Genomic DNA, 19018 nt, shown 5'->3' on the forward strand with positions numbered 1-19018 from the left:
TGTGAATAATCCAAGGAACATGACAGGTATAGGAACTACTGAAGGTACTAAAGAAACAAGAACAACAACTACTAATTCATCAGCCAATATATTCCCGAAAAGTCGAAAACTAAGTGATAAAGGTTTTGTGAAATCTTCTAGGATGTTAATTGGTAAAAGTATTGGAGTTGGTTGAATGTATTTACCGAAATAACCCAACCCTTTTTGGTAAGACCTGCATAGAAATATGCCACTGATGTGGGTAAAGCTAAAGCAACAGTAGTATTTATATCATTCGTAGGTGCTGCTAACTCTCCATGAGGTAACTGTATGATTTTCCAAGGTAAAAGAGCACCCGACCAGTTAGAAACAAAAATAAATAGAAACATAGTTCCAATAAAAGGAACCCAGGGGCCATAATCTTCTCCAATCTGAGTTTTGCTCAGGTCTCGAATGAATTCAAGGACATATTCGAAAAAATTCTGACCGTCGGTTGGAACGGTTTGTGGATTCCGAACAGCTATAGCGCTGAACCTAATAAGATAGCAATTACGACCCCAAGAAGTAATAAGTACTTGGGCGTGGACTTGGAAACCCCCTATTTGCCAATATAAATGTTGGCCCACTTCCACACCAGATATATCGTATATATCCCTTAGTGTGCTTATGGAACATAGTATAAAATTCATATTACCCTCTGACAGAAATAGAACTAAAAAAGGAATTTTAATTATTTTGATTCAACCATCTCTTTCTCGACTCGCCCACTTTGACTTTAATCGCATATTTCAGGTGCCAAGGAATCACAGAATATCCCCATCCATTTTTATCTCTTTTTTGAGATTCAGGAATGGTAACCGATTCAATCAATCTATAGAGTTCAAAAAGTTATTGACTTATCTTAATCTTATTATTAATCAATGATTTCTTATATAGCTAGAACGACCCTCACAAATTGCGGATACTAATTTGTTAAGAATCAATCGGATTGAAGCTATAGCGTCATCGTTGGCTGGAATCGAAATATCTGCGAGATCCGGGTCACAATTTGTATCGATTAAACAAATCGTCGGAAATACCAAAGTGAGACATTCTCGAAGAGCCGTATATTCTTCTTGCTGATCAACGATGATTACAATCTCGGGTAACTCCGTCATATATTTGATCCCACCCAGATATGTTTGCAAGTGAGATAATTGTCTCTTCAACATTGCTGCGTCTCTTTTCGGGAGACGTTTGAGTTTCCCCGCCTCCGCTCTCAAGTCCCTGAATTTATGAAGTCTCGTTTCTGTAGTAGACCAATTTGTTAACATACCCCCGAGCCATTTTTTATTAACATAATGACACCGAACCCTTATTGCAGCTGCTGCTACTGAATCCGCAGCTTGACTTTTGGTACCAACTATTAAAAAGTGCTTTCCCCTACTTGCTGCATCAAAAACTAAATCACAAGCTGCTGACAAAAAACGAGCCGTTCTAGTAAGATTTGTAATATGAATACCTTTACGCTTTGCGGAGATGTAAGGTGACATTCTAGGATTCCATTTCCTAGTACCATGACCAAAATGCACTCCCGCTTCCATCATCTCTTCTAAATTGATGTTCCAGTATCTTCTTGTCATTTCACCCCACACTTTCCCTTTTTTTTTGTTAAGAAACAAGGTACCTTGAAATAAATAATTGTTCCGACGGAACCTTCTGCCAGGGATTGGCCGTTGATACACGGTCCAAGTCATTAATTACTTTCTATTCGTTATTATCTTTATTAACATTAACAAATCAAATGACTGGACCATACATACCATATATATATAGATATATAGTTCAAAGTTAAAAGAAAAGAATGAATATGCTCTTATTAGGAATCATTAAATCCTGTAAATGATTGTTCTGCTGTATCATGGAAAGTCTTTTGTATGCAAAAACCCAATAATTCTCTGTGGTGGAAAAAAATAAAAAAATATCTCTTATTTTCCCCTCGAATAGATTCTTCTTTTTTATTTCCAAAGGAATGTTGTTGTGTTGCCTAGAACGATGCACTAATCCTTTAAATGCGGTACCAACAGGTATCATACCCCCAGAACAACATTCTCTTTCAGGCTTTCAACCAATCAATACGACCTCGTAGAGCGGCTTTTGCCAAAACTCGGGCGGTTTCTTGAAAACTCGCTTCAGATATGAAACTTTGAGTATTCAGAGATGCCTTCGTTATTCCCAATAAAATGGCTCGGTAACAGATTGCTTCTTCTAAAGCGCGCCCTGTGCGTTCCGCTCGCAACAATCCGATTAGTTCTCCGGGTGAAAAAACATTAGACATTCCATCTTCTGAAACTAACACTTTTGATGTTATTTGACGTACAATAATCTCTATATGCCTATTATGGATCTGCACCCCCTGGATCGATAAACCTTTTGGATCTTATTAACCAAAGAAATACGACTTTGCGCTATGGTTAGCTCAGCTCCAATTAAAAATCCCCAAGGATTTCCAAGAATTTTTGTTATATGTGCGTTCCAACCTTCAACCCTCTTCTCCAAGTTCATCGATATTGAATGAATTGAACGCACTTCTAACACCTGTTCCACTTTTGAAGACCCTGCGTTATATCACCCGATCTCGATTTTTCATATATAAATGTAACTAATGTATCTCCTTCATAAAGAATTTCTCCATAATGGCCATGAACGGTTGCTCCCGGAGTGGCCAAATGAGGCTTAGCCGATCTTATTACTAAGGAGTCAACATGAACAATTATAACTTGACCAGATTTTATGCGCGGTCCATATTTTGATATACATACATTTTCACAAATAAACTGCCCAAGGCTAATTGTTGTGGATGTCTTCTCACAATAATTGTGATGGAGAAAGCACCAATTTAAATCGAATGGATTCAAAATGATGTTACTACATGGATCGCGATTGTAAATTCCCCATTTTCATCTATTAAATAATATTGAATAGCTCTGAAAGGCTGTTTTAAATTCTCAAGTCGCAAATATTTATTTAAGAAGATCTGATTATAAGTTATTAAGCAGTAAGATGAATAAAAATTCGCAATTTTAGATACAGTACCCAGGGGACCTAACAAATTGCTAATAGCAATCGTGGAATCTTCTTTAATTGATTTTTTTCTCACACTGAGAGATTTGGAACCATTGAATGGACCAATTCGAGAACAATTAGATGATGACAAAATTAGAAAAGATTGGCATTGCTTATTTTTATTCAGCAACATATGAATAGTCCCTTGATGTTGGGTAAGTGATTGAATCTTCGCCTTGGGTAAAAAGGATTAATATTGGTGCGATCTGATCCATTATCGAGATTCAATCCCGAACCTCCCCTATCATTCCTTTTTTCGGTATACGAAATAGGGGACTTAACTAAGTCAATTCTTATGAAATTTCGAATCAGATCATTTGTCCTTACTTCAACAAGGGAAGCATGGACTTCTTCTATAGAACCATTTCGTCCTTGGTCCCAATTCAATACTAAACAAGTTCGAACTAATTGAATATTTGTGTGAGAGATTCCTCGAATGGGTTTGCCGTTTCCATAAAGGATATAATTGACAACTCGGAGTTGCACATTATCTCTTTCCTGCAACGGATCCTGGGGAAAAGCGTTGCTAAATTTATGCCATCGGCTATTTCATATGTGACTACAGGCCGAACCGAAACAAAATACTTTTTCTTGATGGGTGTAATCCGTTGGACATAGATCCAATTTTTCAATTTTTTTGAGTCCTTAGAATTTTTTTCTCCCGTTTCTGGTGGTACCAAGATGCCGCTATGCCGAGAGATTTTATCTGTTTCTCCGGGAAAATGGATATCTCCTGAAAATATTTTCAGTTCAATCTTTTTCTTTTTCCTCTCCACTCGGACCAATCCACCTACTCGGCTTCTTGTATTTAAAGCTATTCGTGTACCTACTCCAATGAGACTATTGTTCCGTACCATTATGGACGAAGATCCGGGTAAAATATGCACTTCTTCGGGAATGAAAAAAAAGCGATCTACTTTCATTTGGTATTTCGGCCTAAATTCTTTTGCTCCTCGATATTCAATCAAATCTTCTTTTTTTAGGATGAAATCCACCTCTATGGTACCATATTTAGTAATTCCTGAATTGCTTCTTCTGTATTGGGGATCGTCGAAATAAGCAAGAATACTATTTTTACGTAAAATACCAGTTATGAGTATTTCAATCGAGATACCAGAACAGGACATTAGTTCTTTCTCTCGTTCTTGATCATATTGGAATGGGAGTATGAATCTATTTCTTCGCCTCTTCCCCAATAAATCAGAATTCTCGTAGAGAATGGCAGGGTATATGAAATTCCAATGACCATTGGATATGATTCGATCTGGTCTTGAATAATCAAAACCCCTATCTACTTTTTTACCGAAAGGACCCGAACTAAACAATTTGTGTCTCACTCGATCATTAGTCACTGAGAGGCCAGAAATATATCTCTGTTCGACAGGAAGAGAATGAACATTCATTTGATCTTGATCCCTGTGGGGGGAAAAAGGCACTATATTAGATCTGCACGGATCCCCCGATAATATCCATAAATGGCTTGTTTTTGGTAAGAGATGAACATTACCATATGTATATTCAGGTGCATGGTACACGTCGGTACTCCAGTGGATTTCTCCCTCTGAATCAGAATAAATATGTTTTCGAACTCTTTCTTTAAAATTCAAAGTGGATGTTCCAGCGCGAATCTCGGCGATCACTTGTTCTGATTCACATATTGACCATTTTGAACTAAAAGAAAACTTTTTGGTGGAATATTCACACTATGAATAATGCCTTGACTCTCAATAGTGACATACAGGTCTATATAACATAGAAAAGCAGGATGCCCATGACGTGTACGTGTTGGATGAACCAAATCCTCATTTAATTTAATTTTTCCATTAAAAGGAGCTCGTACCTGTTCTGCAGTACCACCTGTGAATACTCCACCAGTATGAAAAGTTCTTAATGTTAGTTGAGTCCCGGGTTCACCAATTGATTGACCCGCAATGATACCCACTGCTTCCCCTAATTCAACCAGGTCACCATGAGTGGGACTTCGACCATAACATAATCGACAGATCCAAGATGTACTACGGCAAGTGAAGGGAGTTCGAATATATATTGGTTGTGCCTGAAAAGTTATGAAGCGATTGACAAGTCCAATCCCGATATCTTGATTTCGAGCGGCGATACACCGTAGACCCATATATATATCGTCTGCTAATACACGACCAATTAATGTTTGGATCATAATTTTTTCCGTCATCCCATTTCGGGGACTCACGGAAATACCTCGGATAGTGCCACAATCCGTTCTACGTACAACAATGTGTTGAACTACTTCAACAAGTCTACGCGTGAGGTATCCAGCATCTGATGTTCGTACAGCAGTATCCACAACTCCTTTGCGGGCCCCATAGCAGGAAATGATATATTCCGTTAAAGAAAGTCCTTCGCGTAAATTGCTTTGAATGGGTAAATCAATCATTTGTCCTTGGGGATCCGACATTAATCCCCTCATACCTACTAATTGGTGTACCTGAGATGCATTTCCTCTAGCTCCCGAAAAGGACATTATATGGACTGGATTAGAAGGATCAGTCATCCTAAAATTAAGATGCATTTCCTGTCTCAAATATTCACTTGTAGCATACCATATCTCAATGGATTGACGTAATTTTTCTACCGCGTGTACATTCCCATAATGATGGTGCTTTTCTAAAATAAAACTTTGTTGTTCAGCATCTTGGACTAGCCATCCTTTAGAAGGTATTGTTAAAAGATCATCAATTCCTAATGAAATGGATGTAGCGGTGGCTTGCCGGAAACCCAGAGTCTTTACTTGATCCAGTATATGTGATGTATATGCCATCCCGAAGTGATCTATTAATCTGCTAATAAGTCGTTTCATGACAGTTCCATCTATCACTTTATTGTGAAAGACCAGATCGGGCCGTTCCGCCATAAGTACCTCCGTATTCCGCTGAGTGGGATTCGCCAATGGGGTTGAGTCAGTGATTCGAAGACTTCCTTTCCTCGATCTTGATTCACGTAGAAATTAAGGAATTAGGATACCGGTTGAACCAGGGAGGCTCGCCCGGATATCACATAATTACTTAGCTTAGGCACCGTATGAGTAGGCCCGGCAAAACCCTTGTATGGCTTCTTCTATTTCTCTATAAAAAGAAATATGACCAACTGTGGTTCGAATGTATATACAAAGGATTTCTTTTTTGACACTTTTCACTATTAAATAGTGTCCATAAATCTCATGATAGGTTCCCGAGGATTCATATTGAACTTCTCTAGGAAGTTCTCTTGAGGCAATGACACGTTGATCTAGTCGCCACCGGAGCCACAAAGGGCTATCTAAATTGATTCGTTTCTGACGATAAGCTCCAAGTGCATCATAGGAACTACAAAAATAAGGTTCTTTCCCTTTCGTATACTTATAGTTATTATCGCCAACTATTTTATTTTTATAGTGTCCGCGATTCCATGGATTATACCTATTTGCACAAATACCTCGACGATTCCCGATTGTTAATATATAGAGTCCCATAAGCATATCTTGCGTTGGTATGGAAATGGGATCCCCAATAGCTGGAGACAAGAGATTCATATGAGAAAACATAAGTAAATGAGCCTCCGCTTGAGCTTCCAAAGATAAAGGTACATGAACAGCCATTTGATCCCCATCAAAGTCTGCATTGAATCCCTTACGAACTAATGGATGTAAACAAATAGCACGTCCTTCCACTAAAATAGGCTGGAACGCCTGTATGCCTAATCTATGCAGGGTGGGTGCTCTATTCAGCAATACGGGATGCCCCTGCATAACTTCTTGAAGTATTTCCCATACAATTGGTTCTTTTTCCCTAATTTTACTTTTAGCAATCCCTATGTTGGAAGCAAGATGTTGTCTGATTAAACCACGAATTAAAAATGTCTGGAAAAGCTCTATTGCTATTTCTCGAGGCAATCCACACCGATGTAATGAAAGCGAAGGGCCCACAACAATGACGGAACGACCCGAATAATCGACTCGTTTACCAAGTAAAGTCTCGCGAAATCTCCCCTCTTTGCCTTCAATTACATCTGAAAACGATTTGTAAACTTTATTATGACCGTCCCTCATTGGTTGTCCGCGGATCCCATTATCAAGAAGTGTATCCACGGCTTCTTGTACCAATTTCTCCTGACACATTACTAATTCCCCTGGTGTGGATCTACTTGTTGTTAATGGATCAGTAAGAGTATTGTTCCGATAGATAACTCTTCGATAGAGTTCATTAATATCCGAGCTCATTAGTTTACCCCCATCTATCTGAATAATGGGTCTCAACTCGGGAGGAAGAACTGGTAATAAGCACAAAACCATCCACTCTGGTTCCACGTTTGTTCGGATAAAATGCTTAGCTAATTCTATGCGTCTAACCAAAAAATCCTTTCTTCTTCCAATTTTTCTATCTTCCCATTCATTCCCGGTGGAACCCTCTTCCCCTAATTCCTTCCATTCTGCCAATGAATGATCTGTAATAATTCGCAAATCCAGATCGGCTAATTGTTCTCTGATAGCACTCGCTCCAGTAGAGATTTCTCGATTTCGAAATGTATCGAAGCCTTGGGTAGTAAAAAAAAGTGGGATGCTGTATTTCCAGGATTGGATTTCATATTCGAATGAACCTCGTAATCGTAAGAAAGTGGGTTTTTTAGCAACGGGCCTAGCAAAAGAAAAATTGGGATAGGTTCCTATGAATTCCCCCCTTAAAAATCGGACGTGAAGGTTTCCTCTCATCCGGCTCAAGTAGTTACATCAAATAAAGAAAGGGGTTCTTTTTTTCCAATTCCCATTTTGTTCTAGAAAGCCCCATAAAGATTTACTCCTTACTCAAGTTCACAGCGAGGACCAACCAATATCTCATTATTCATTCTTACTTTTACTTTATGAATTAGTTATTCAATTCAATTACGACAGAAAGGAAATGAGAAATTTTTGAGTAGTCTACTTCCCTTCGAATGAGAAATTCCTTTTATTTTAATAATTCAAATAAAAATTCGAATATCTTCGAACTCACTCATCTCATAAGGGATTTACTTGTCTATGCATCGTTTCATTCGATCTTTTAGGTCCCTACTTCACCTCGATGGTTATGCTATGATATCCTTTGAAGCATATATGCGATGGATAAACTCCTGTAACCATGCCATATTTGTTTACTTGAATGGAATCTCTTTCGAAAACAAATGGAATGGCTAATTCCACGAAAGAAGTTTTTTTTTTCACGAGGTATAACTAGCAATTCCGATTTATCTATTATGGAATCGACCATGGATCAATTCCCTTTTCTATTTGGAAGTATTTAATACACCCATAATTCTGAGCTTCATGTTCTCCTCCTCCAAAGAGACATGTCAGAGTCGGGGGCATCCCAATCGGATTGAATGGGGTGACAGTTTCTCATTCCGAATCTGTAAAATCAAGATTTCGATCAAATCACACATCGCAGTATACTAGGCCTTCTAATTCCTTAAGGGGTTTATCTAAAAAATTCGCGATATAACTGGGAAGACGTTTCAAATACCACACATGAGTCACTGGGCATGCCAGTTTGATGTATCCCATTTGATATCTTCGTACCTGAGAATCAACAAATTCGACTCCGCATTGTTCACAAAATTTTGGGTCTTCTTTTTCATCTCCGATCACTCGATAATTTCCACAAGCACAAATTCCACTTTTAATAGGTCCAAAGATTCTTTCACAAAACAATCCATCTTTTTCCGGTTTATTGGTTTTGTAATGAAAAGTATAGGGTTTTGTCACCTCTCCAACTATTTCTCCATTAGGTAGGATTTTGGTGGCCCACGTACTTATTTGTTGGGGAGAAACCGATCCAATTCGAAGTTGTTGATGTTTATACCGATCGATCATAGAAGAAAAATTCGGATTCATTCCGATCAAGCTTCCTTCCTATGAATCTGGAAGTTCTTCTCAGATACAAGGAAATGATTCAGTTCCAGAGCCAAAGACCGTAGTTCTCGAACGAGTAATCGAAAAGATTCGGGAGCATCCTCCGGGTTAGGTATTGTTCCTCCAATAATCATAGTACCAAGTACTTCCTGGCGAGCTCTAATATGATCGGATTTATAAGTAAGCATCTCTTGTAAAATATGCGCAACACCAAATCCCTCTAGAGCCCAAACTTCCATTTCTCCTACTCGTTGTCCCCCTTGCTTGGCCCTCCCTCTAAGGGGTTGTTGTGTAACAAGTGCATAATGTCCACTGGAGCGCCCATGGATTTTATCATCAACTTGATGAATTAATTTCAGGATATAGGGTTTTCCTATTATAACAGGTTGTTCAAAAGGATCTCCTGTTCTTCCATCAAATATTCTGCTTTTTCCTGGATACTCGGGTTCAAAGACCCATGGATTTGCTGTTTGCTTTCTGGCTTCATATAATTCAGAAAACACTAATTTTCTCGAAGCTTCTTGCTCATATCTTTCATCAAAGGGTGCTATTCTATAATGTCTGTCCAGCAAGTTCCCCGCTAACCCGAGAGAGCATTCAAATATCTGTCCCACATTCATTCGCGAAGGTACTCCTAATGGGTTGAAGACCATATCCACTGGTGTTCCATCTTGCAAATAAGGCATATCTTGTCTAGGCAAAATTTTCGAAATGATACCTTTATTCCCATGCCTTCCAGCTACTTTATCACCTACTTTGATTTCACGTTTCTGTGAAATATATACACGAATAATTTCTGGATTATAACTGGACTTTTTTTTTTTCTGGATCCATCTCACATCAATAACCCGGCCCCTTCCCCCTATAGGTAATTTTAGACAAGTTTCCTTTGCAGTGGATACCTGAATGCCAAGTATGGCTCGTAATAATCTATCTTCTGGAGCATACGATGATTCTTTCGCCGCCTGAGGCGTTAATTTACCTACTAAAATATCACCTGTTTCTACCCAAGATCCCAGCATCACAATTCCGTTTCTGTCTAAATTGCGGAGTAAATGAGCTTCCAAATGGGGTATTTCCCTAGTGATTCTTTCAGGACCTTGGCTTGTCACATGAGTCTGAATTTCATATTTCCGGATGTGAAAAGAAGTATAAATATCGGCATATACCAAACGCTCACTAATGAGTACCGCGTCTTCAAAATTGTAGCCTTCCCATGGCATATAAGCTACTAATACATTTTTTCCCAAAGCGAGTTCACCGCCAACAGTAGCCGCACCACCCGCTAAAATTTGTCCCTTTTTAATGCATTTACCCCGCGTAGCCTGAGGTTTTTGATGCATACAAGTGTTTTTGTTGGAACGTTGATACATAACTAATGGAATGCTTATAGTGTCTCCATTACCTGATAAAATGATCTTGTCAGTATCGGTATAAATAATCTTTCCCTCGCATTCGGCTATAGCAGAAACCCCCGAATCTAGAGCCGCTTGGCGTTCCAACCCAGTTCCAACAATACACTTCTCGGACCGAGAAAGCGGAACTGCTTGGCGCTGCATATTAGAACTCATTAAAGCCCGATTCGCATCATTATGCTCAATAAAAGGAATGAGGGAAGCTCCAATAGAAAAATATTGGAAGGGAAAAATGCTTCGAAGATGAATCTGTTCCCATGCAATAGTCAGGAATTCTTGACGGTATCGAACTGGAACAACCTGTTCTTCTTGAATATCCTGGTTCAAGGCCAAAGAATTTCCTGTCGCTACCATATAGTATTCATCTATACTTGGTGCTAAATAAACCACCAGTACCTCTTTAGATCTCTCAGATATCTCATAAAATGGACTCTCTATAGACCCCCAATAACCAATCCTCGCATGAATAGCTAAGGACCCAATAAGTCCAACATTGATCCCTTCGGACGTGTCAATTGGACAAATACGTCCATAATGACTAGGGTGGATATCCCGTATCCGAAAACTAGCAGTTCGACCAGTTAATCCTCCAGGACCCAAATAACTCAATTTTCGCCCATGAACTATTTGTGTCAATGGATTCGTTCGATCCAAAACTTGAGATAAAGGGTGTAATCCAAAAAAGGATTCATAAGTAGTTGTTAATGGAGTTGAAGTTACCAAATTCTGAGGAGTCGGTATTAATTTATACCTGATTGCTCCACATATAGTTCCTCGAACCACATTTTCTAAACGAACCAGAGCCAAACCCAATTGATCCTGTAACAGATCTGCTACAGAACGAATACGTTTATTTTTCAAGTGATTCATATCGTCAAGTGTGCCCATTCCAAATTTCATTCCGATCAAATGATCCGCAGCAGCCAATATATCTCGTGGTAACAAAAATGTATTGTTCTGAGGTATATCAAGATTCAGTCTCCGGTTCATGTTTCGTCGACCAATCCTTCCTAATTCACATCTTTGTTGAAAAAATGTCTTTTGTAATTCCTTACATAAGGACTCCGAAAATACTGGATCCCCACCTACACACGCAAATTGTTGATAAAACTCCAAAATGGCATTTTCCCTTGACCCGATCTTTTTTTTTTCCTTTTCATTCAGGAAAGACAAGAAAATTTCAGGGTAGCAAGCATTATCCAGAATTTCTCTTAGATTCGACCCCATAGCTGATAGTAGAACTAGAATAGATATTTTTTGTTTCCTACTCACGCGGGCCCATATTCTTGCTTTTCTATCAATCTCTAATTCTGACCTTCCTCCCCAATCTGATATTATTGTGCCGGTATAGACAGCAATTCCGTTATGGTCCAATTCTGAACGGTAATAAATACCGGGGCTTTGCAATATTTGATTGATCACAATCCTGTATATTCCATTTACTATAGAGGTTCCCAGGGAATTCATTAGAGGAATATTTCCAATAAATACGGTTTGCTCTTGCATATCTCTACCGGGTTTCCAAATTAATCCTGCGGGTACATATAATTCAGAAGAATACGTGAGTGATTCATACACAGCATCTCTCTCTTTTATCAAGGGTTCCACCAATTGATATGTTTCCACAAATAATTGAAATTCTATTTCTTGATCTGTATCTTCAATTTTTGGAAACTTATGAAGTTCTTCGGTCAAGCCCTGATCAATGAACCTACAAAATCCTTCAAATTGTATCTGACTAAATCCAGGTATTGTAGACATTCCCTCATTTTCATCCCGGAGCATCTTAATTAAGTTTCCCATTTATTGAAAAAATCCCATTATTGGTTAAGTCTTTATCGAACCATATAGATCGATCGAGCAATGATGGAATGTATATTCTTTTTACTGAATCACATGAAATTTTATCCAATTCCATAGACCTATGAAATTGGCATAGACGGAGGAATAAAGAGAGATAATTTTCGACGGATCCAAATGGAGATGGATTAATAAAACATTCCTTGAAACAAAATTCTGCCCCTTAGCTTAGACTGATGGAGTCTTGTATAGAATATACAAATGGATCCAATTTCTACCTGTTATTATGATATTACGATAAGATTGGGTATCAGAAATAAGATTGGGTATCAGAAATAAGATTGGGTACCAGAAATAGATTCATGATTTGATCCATTCTCTATGAATGAGATAAAGACAGAATAATCCGGAACAGTATCGAGTTGGTTTTTATTTTAGCACTTAACTTATTTCATTGATTCCACCATTGTTCAAAAAAGGATTCACAGAGAAGAGGGAGCTCTTGTTAGTGTTAGTAGAATTAGTAGAATACGATTGAAGTGCGTAAAGGGCATTGTATAAGTATATCCAGATATAGCTATCTAGTTATCTGCATATCCCCTCTTTTCGGGGTGCTATATGCGAATTTCCAATTTAGATTCAACTTATTCAATAGAAAAATATTCAATGCAAAATTCAAGCACGACAATTCCCTATAAGATAAGGTGGATAGGACTAGGTATGCGTGTAACAATTTATGTTCGAGGGTTTACATATACACATATATGTTGTTATAATTGAAATTGAAAACAATTGATACTGATTAGTCGTGTATCAACTTTTTTGTTTTCTTATGTTATTAATTTAATTATTAAGGTAAGGAAAGAAAACGTTAGATCAAAATCCAAGAACTGTTCATGAATTCACAGGAAATAATTAATGGCTCCAATTTACTCTGAATTTTGGACTCTGTGCCTAGAAATATCTTTTTTCTGTTTCAATATAAAAAAAAATATTATGTTTTGAAACACTATACAATCAAGAGAACCCTGGACCCAGGGATCCCTTTTGGAAAGGGATAAAGAAACCCGTTTTAAAAATCCAACTCAAACCAAAAAAAGGTTGAGTAACCCCCCCCCCCCCAAAAAAAAAAAAAAAAGAAAGAGTTAGGTCTATTTTGGATCATTTTGGCGGCATGGCCGAGTGGTAAGGCGCGGGACTGCAAATCCCTTTCTCCCCAGTTCAAATCCGGGTGTCGCCTGATCAACAAAAGAAAAGCTTCGGAATACCTTATCCTTCTATGCTAATAGAACTCACATATGCTAATAGAACTCACAAAATTCTTGCCTGACAGAAGCATGACTAGGGTTGTAGATACTGTATTTTAAGAATACAGAGGTTCTATAAAAAAAAAGACTTGAATTTTTATCATTTGGTTATGGTTAAAATCGGGTATCAATATGAAAAAAAACCGATTTATGACTGATTACTGGTTGGTTCGGGCTATTTCTTTGTATTTGATTTATCAATCGAATCGATAGTAAAACTGAAATTGTGAGATTCAGAACTACGAAAGTCAGATACCTAAAATCGGGGTAGCCGAAGGAAAGGGGGTTCGGTTCCTAAATGTAAATCCAATCCTTGCTTCTATTCTAGGATCTGAGGGAGATTATAGGAAGCACTATCAATACTTCCTAATTACCCTACCTTACTAGGGTGGTGCCCACTGACTGAGTCTTGAATTAAATTGGGTAGGTTGGTGGGGAATCAAATTGGGAGTTGCGGAAAGGGCTAAGGATAGTTTGTATTTTGTATCCAGACTCACGAGAATCCCTGAGTACTTACTCAGGTATCCAATCAATATTGGATTGGATGGGTAATCAACTCTTAACTATAACTATTATAGTTATAGAATAACTAACTATTCTATATCTATATTATAGAATATAGAATCTAATTTTCTAATAAAAGTTGAAAAATACTTCTCCGTTTTTTGTAACACCCTGCCAAGAACGTAATGGGGTGTCCCCCGATTGTTTCACAGAAAGAAACAGAGACAGTAAGACTTGGGGGGTAGATAGAGGTATGTGATAGATAGTTAAGATAGTTATCTTTTACATCTTTATGGTATATATATATATTCTATTTATATTCCATTTTTTTTTCTTATGCTTATGAAAGCTAACAAAACAAACAATGGGTCTTACTATTCCTACATCTTTCATTAGTAACATTCCTTTAAGATCTCCAAGGGTAGTTGTATATCTTGCTTTTGCTTACTGCTTTCCGATTCGACCGGAGATCCTTGTAATTAGAGTATAGGAACTCTTGTATTCATTGGATTGGTTCATCAATAGCGTTAGAGCAAAATGCCATTTTGACTCTGCACCATTGATTCCACTATTATTAGTGATTAATAATGGAATAATTCCTTCATATTCATAGAGATCGGGGAGATAATTTACATGGATATAGTAAGTCTCGCTTGGGCTGCTTTAATGGTGGTCTTTACGTTTTCCCTTTCACTCGTAGTATGGGGAAGAAGTGGACTCTAGGGGTACTACTAATTAAGTTGAGTAATCAAATTGGATCAATGGTGCTTATGTTTAATGGACCGTTCCGCGAAGCGTTTTAAGATAATCCATTTCAAAAATTCTAGGGTAATCCAGTAATATATGAACAATGATCTTTCGATCAATATTTGAATGATTTGATTCTGATGTTGTTCGTATTTCGAAACTCAAAGGAATGCGCATGATAGGAAATTTTTCCAGCCGAACTCTTCCTATTCCTAAATATAATATTCGATTTCGATGAACCCGCTCTTACCATAATTATGGATATTACAATGAGGAGCAACCAACCCCTATTTTTTTATTTGTTTTTCCCTCTTGACTGTTCAAAGAGGAAGTACTGCTACTATTACGTGGATACGTACTTTCTACTGGAGATGCCATAGACGTAGTGGTTGTTCAAAGGGGTACTACGCATAATAAGATCTTGCGTCGGGTGATCCGTGCTCACTTAAGTTTTATACTTCTAGGAATCCTATTTATGCTTTATTGACTCACCTCATGTCATGGCTCAAGCATGAAAAATGGGTGGTGTTTACTACTTATACTTATTTTTCAAATCCGAAGAAGTGACTATAGAACTCCGTGGGGTATCTGTTAACGGCCCAATCAATTACTTCATTTATATGGATAGATATTGTATCTAGTCTATATCAAACCCATCCATTTTTTGAATTTATACAATACAACTTTATACATGCAATACAATATTTTTACAATATAATAATAGATAGTGTGGTAGAAAGAACTATATGAACCTTTCTACTACACCATCTATTATACTGTTGATTCCAGTTCTCTAATTTCATTTAAGACTTGGAATTGGAATCCCTTTTATTTCGTCAATCATTGATAAGAGCTAATAAGTCAAGTTTAATTCTAATCATTTTGACTGACTGTTTTTACGTAGATGATAAGTAAAAAAGCAGTAGGAACTAAAATGAACAGCGCAGTCGCAATAAATGCGAGAATATTGACTTCCATAATCTCATCGTTTTTTTTGCTTCGCAATAACTCGGGATCTAATCCCATAGAAAAAAAAAAATAAAAATAAAAAGATTTCTCCTGTAAATTCAATGGGTGCATCCTGATGGTTGATACTGAATCGGATCAATATTCAATATTATATTATGAATATGAATAACAATATCTGATCTATTAAATCGATTCATCGTCGAGAATTGAATAGTATAACATAGGAAGATCTTTTATCCATACCGAATCAAAAATGGGATTCCTGATCTAATCAAGAATCCCATTGAATTTCTCATCTTTTTTTTTTTCATTCTTTAGTTTCTAAAATCTATCATCTTCTTTATAAGAATCATCCGACGAGGTATCATCTGACCTGTGTTCTGTTGCCGGCCTTCCATTGGTAACAGACCTAAACAGTAGGAGTGAAATGGAAAGGGGGAGGAGTTAAGCTCGAAGCGAAGTTTTCGTAATGATCTAATCCTCCTGGAAGGCAGAGAAATGTGATAAAGGTATGGGTATGGGATGGGTCTCGATATAAAAAAAAAGATCTAATATTCCGACAAATTCTTTCTTTATTGATTTTTCTCCTTCTTCGATGAAACCCTAAAATAAAAATATATATTATATAAAGATAAAGAAAATAAAGAAAAAAAAAATGATTCATTCCCCCTGTGGAAAAGAAACAAAAGGGACGGATCATTGTTTGATCCTTTACTTTATATTAAAAGTAAGGACCCTCTTTTTCCTTGGATTGGGACTGAAAGCTAAATTCAGCATGCAATTTGAATAAGAATAAGATAGATAGATTGTTTTTAATTACTTTACTAATTGAGATTGCACAAAATCGTATCTCGAAAACACGAAAACAAAAGGGAGTAGGTTTAATAGTACTCTGCTGCCCGAGTAACTATGTTACTAAGTTAGTTAATTGTGTATCGTAGAATAAACGAGTACAATTTGTATATGTACTCCCTGGAAACGTATGGGTACTCTGTACCCTATTCCATTTCATGGATCAGAAGCAATTGAAAAAGTCAAACCAGTGGGTCTCTCTTGGAATCCCCAGTATGGCGATACCTACGACTACGTATGCCTCTCCCCCAGCAATCGGTACTAGTTCAAATAATTGAAATTCCCGTCTTTGTCCGATGAGAAATTCGAAACGAAAAACAAAATAAAAAAAAATTAAGGATCCCCGCAGGAAATTCAATCCTGTCCCGGGCCCCCTCCTCACAGAAAATGGGAAGATGAATTGATGGATTCATCGGATCCGAGGTCGGGACTGACGGGGCTCGAACCCGCAGCTTCCGCCTTGACAGGGCGGTGCTCTGACCGATTGAACTACAATCCCAGGGTGAGGTATACAGCATGCATATATGTATTCTTATGCTTTCATTCGTTTCGTTCTATTTACGAGAAATATTCTCGTGTTGTAAAAGAAACACGACTGATATACTGATATCCACATGGATACGGACTAGAGTAAGAATGACACAGATTACTGGTAATCCTACTAATATATTGAGAATCTATTTTTCAATGAAAAAGGACTCTTTTTTTCTTTACTACCTTTGCAACAAATTGGGAATCTAGATCTTTAGACAGATCAGAAGATGTGAGAAATTGGAAAGAAACCAAGGGGTATTGTAGAAAAAATGGACCCTTTATCCCTATATATTTTATTCCCATATATCCTTAGAATACTTTTAGAATTTTAGAATATATGGGGCATTCTAAATATCTAAATAATGGGCATTTCTGGAGGACAAATTTGGTTATCATGGATCGGCGAATTAGTGGGCCGAGCTGGATTTGAACCAGCGTAGACATATCGCCAACGAATTTACAGTCCGTCCCCATTAACCGCTCGGGCATCGACCCAGGAAGAACAAATTCTGGGCTTATTGATAATCCATGATCAACTTCCTTTCGTAGTACCCTACCCCCAGGGGAAGTCGAATCCCCGCTGCCTCCTTGAAAGAGAGATGTCCTGAACCACTAGACGATAGGGGCATACCTGCCCGATCGCCATCATACTATGTTCATAGTATGAGCAGTTTTTTGGAATTGTCAATATAATGTAATGTATAATTATAATGGGATGACTAGATCCGAAAAATCTTTCCTGCTTCTACGATTCCATAGAATTTTTGATTTTAATTCATGAAATGAACCATCCCGTCCTATATCCTATATATATATAACGAAGTATGGGATCCCCTCAGGAAATGATTTGTTCGACAGACAGAAAAGGTAAGTCAAACCTTTCTTCCATTTTGACTCATCGACTCACTCATCGTTAAGATGGGATATAACCTATCTTTATCTCACACTAATACTAAGCCAGGAAATTAAAAAACGATAGAATGCTTTTTTGATCGATTCAAAAAGATGATGTAGAACTGGTAAATCAGGGAAGGGATTCGCTGAAATATTTTGAATCGATGTCAGATTCGTACATGTATCAATCAAGTGAATCTCATCTGGATGGGTCAATAAAAGCAAAGCAATTAGTATAGGCCCGGCCCTGAAAGAATTCATTGCATTACCATTGCTATTTATCAAATATACAAAAGAAAATAATCATTTTTTTTTTCATAGAATCTCATAGGTATAGGTAAATCAAATTTCTTGTTCCTGAGTGAATCCCTATGCATACATGTATATATGTACATATAGTAAATATATGGATCATGTAGTAGACTCATAGCAGCGAGTGGCTTCTTCCTGAATTGAATAAAACGGGCCCTTTTAACTCAGTGGTAGAGTAACGCCATGGTAAGGCGTAAGTCATCGGTTCAAATCCGATAAGGGGCTTTTTTCATGAAGCTCCAGTTTGCAGTCTTAGTGTTCATTATTCAGCAGAGAAAAGAGAGATTTTTTATATTTATTTGTAATATAATAAAATATATCTAAGGTAACTGCCCACATAATGAGTTATTATTTATTATTCAAAATAAATTATAGAATGAGTTATAGGTACAAAGTTGAACATTTGTTCATTATGATGATAAGTAATTGCCCTAATCTTATTAGGGGGACCGCTATGTTGTCATTACAGGGTATACTTCTCCTCATTTTTCATTATTCCTGTTTTTTTGGTCCTGGTACATATATATTTTAGATACCCAATTCAGATTATGAATCAGCAAACCAAAACATTCCGACTTCTCCACTGTTCCAATAAAATACTGTTCCAATAAAATCGATCGGAAAAGAAAATTTAGAAATCAATAAAATAAAAAATAAGTGGACCTGACCCATTGAATGGTGACTATATCAGCTATCTTATA

The 19018-nt window shown here is 37.4% G+C and overlaps 1 protein-coding gene and 3 non-coding genes across 4 annotated transcripts; 2 read left to right on the forward strand and 2 right to left on the reverse strand.

Annotated features, from left to right (window-relative positions):
• The first annotated feature begins 13366 nt into the window (after positions 1-13366).
• On the forward strand, positions 13367-13438 carry TRNAC-GCA (transfer RNA cysteine (anticodon GCA)). The gene has a single exon. It is a non-coding gene; the product is annotated as a tRNA-Cys (tRNA).
• A 3564-nt stretch (positions 13439-17002) lies between these two features.
• On the reverse strand, positions 17003-17076 carry TRNAD-GUC (transfer RNA aspartic acid (anticodon GUC)). Its single transcript has one exon. It is a non-coding gene; the product is annotated as a tRNA-Asp (tRNA).
• Positions 17077-17465: 389 nt separating this feature from the next.
• On the reverse strand, positions 17466-18041 carry LOC137965006 (uncharacterized). The gene has a single exon (XM_068811417.1). The coding sequence runs from the start codon at positions 17758-17760 to the stop codon at positions 17665-17667; it is 96 nt and encodes a 31-aa protein (XP_068667518.1). The 5' UTR covers positions 17761-18041; the 3' UTR covers positions 17466-17664.
• Positions 18042-18470: 429 nt separating this feature from the next.
• On the forward strand, positions 18471-18542 carry TRNAT-GGU (transfer RNA threonine (anticodon GGU)). The gene has a single exon. It is a non-coding gene; the product is annotated as a tRNA-Thr (tRNA).
• Positions 18543-19018: the final 476 nt, after the last annotated feature.

This window comes from Aristolochia californica, unplaced genomic scaffold (assembly GCF_029961685.1).
Source record: "Aristolochia californica isolate CCGP_79_NKW_82.1479 unplaced genomic scaffold, dmAriCali1.0.hap1 SCAF_486, whole genome shotgun sequence".
Taxonomy (NCBI): Eukaryota; Viridiplantae; Streptophyta; class Magnoliopsida; order Piperales; family Aristolochiaceae; genus Aristolochia; species Aristolochia californica.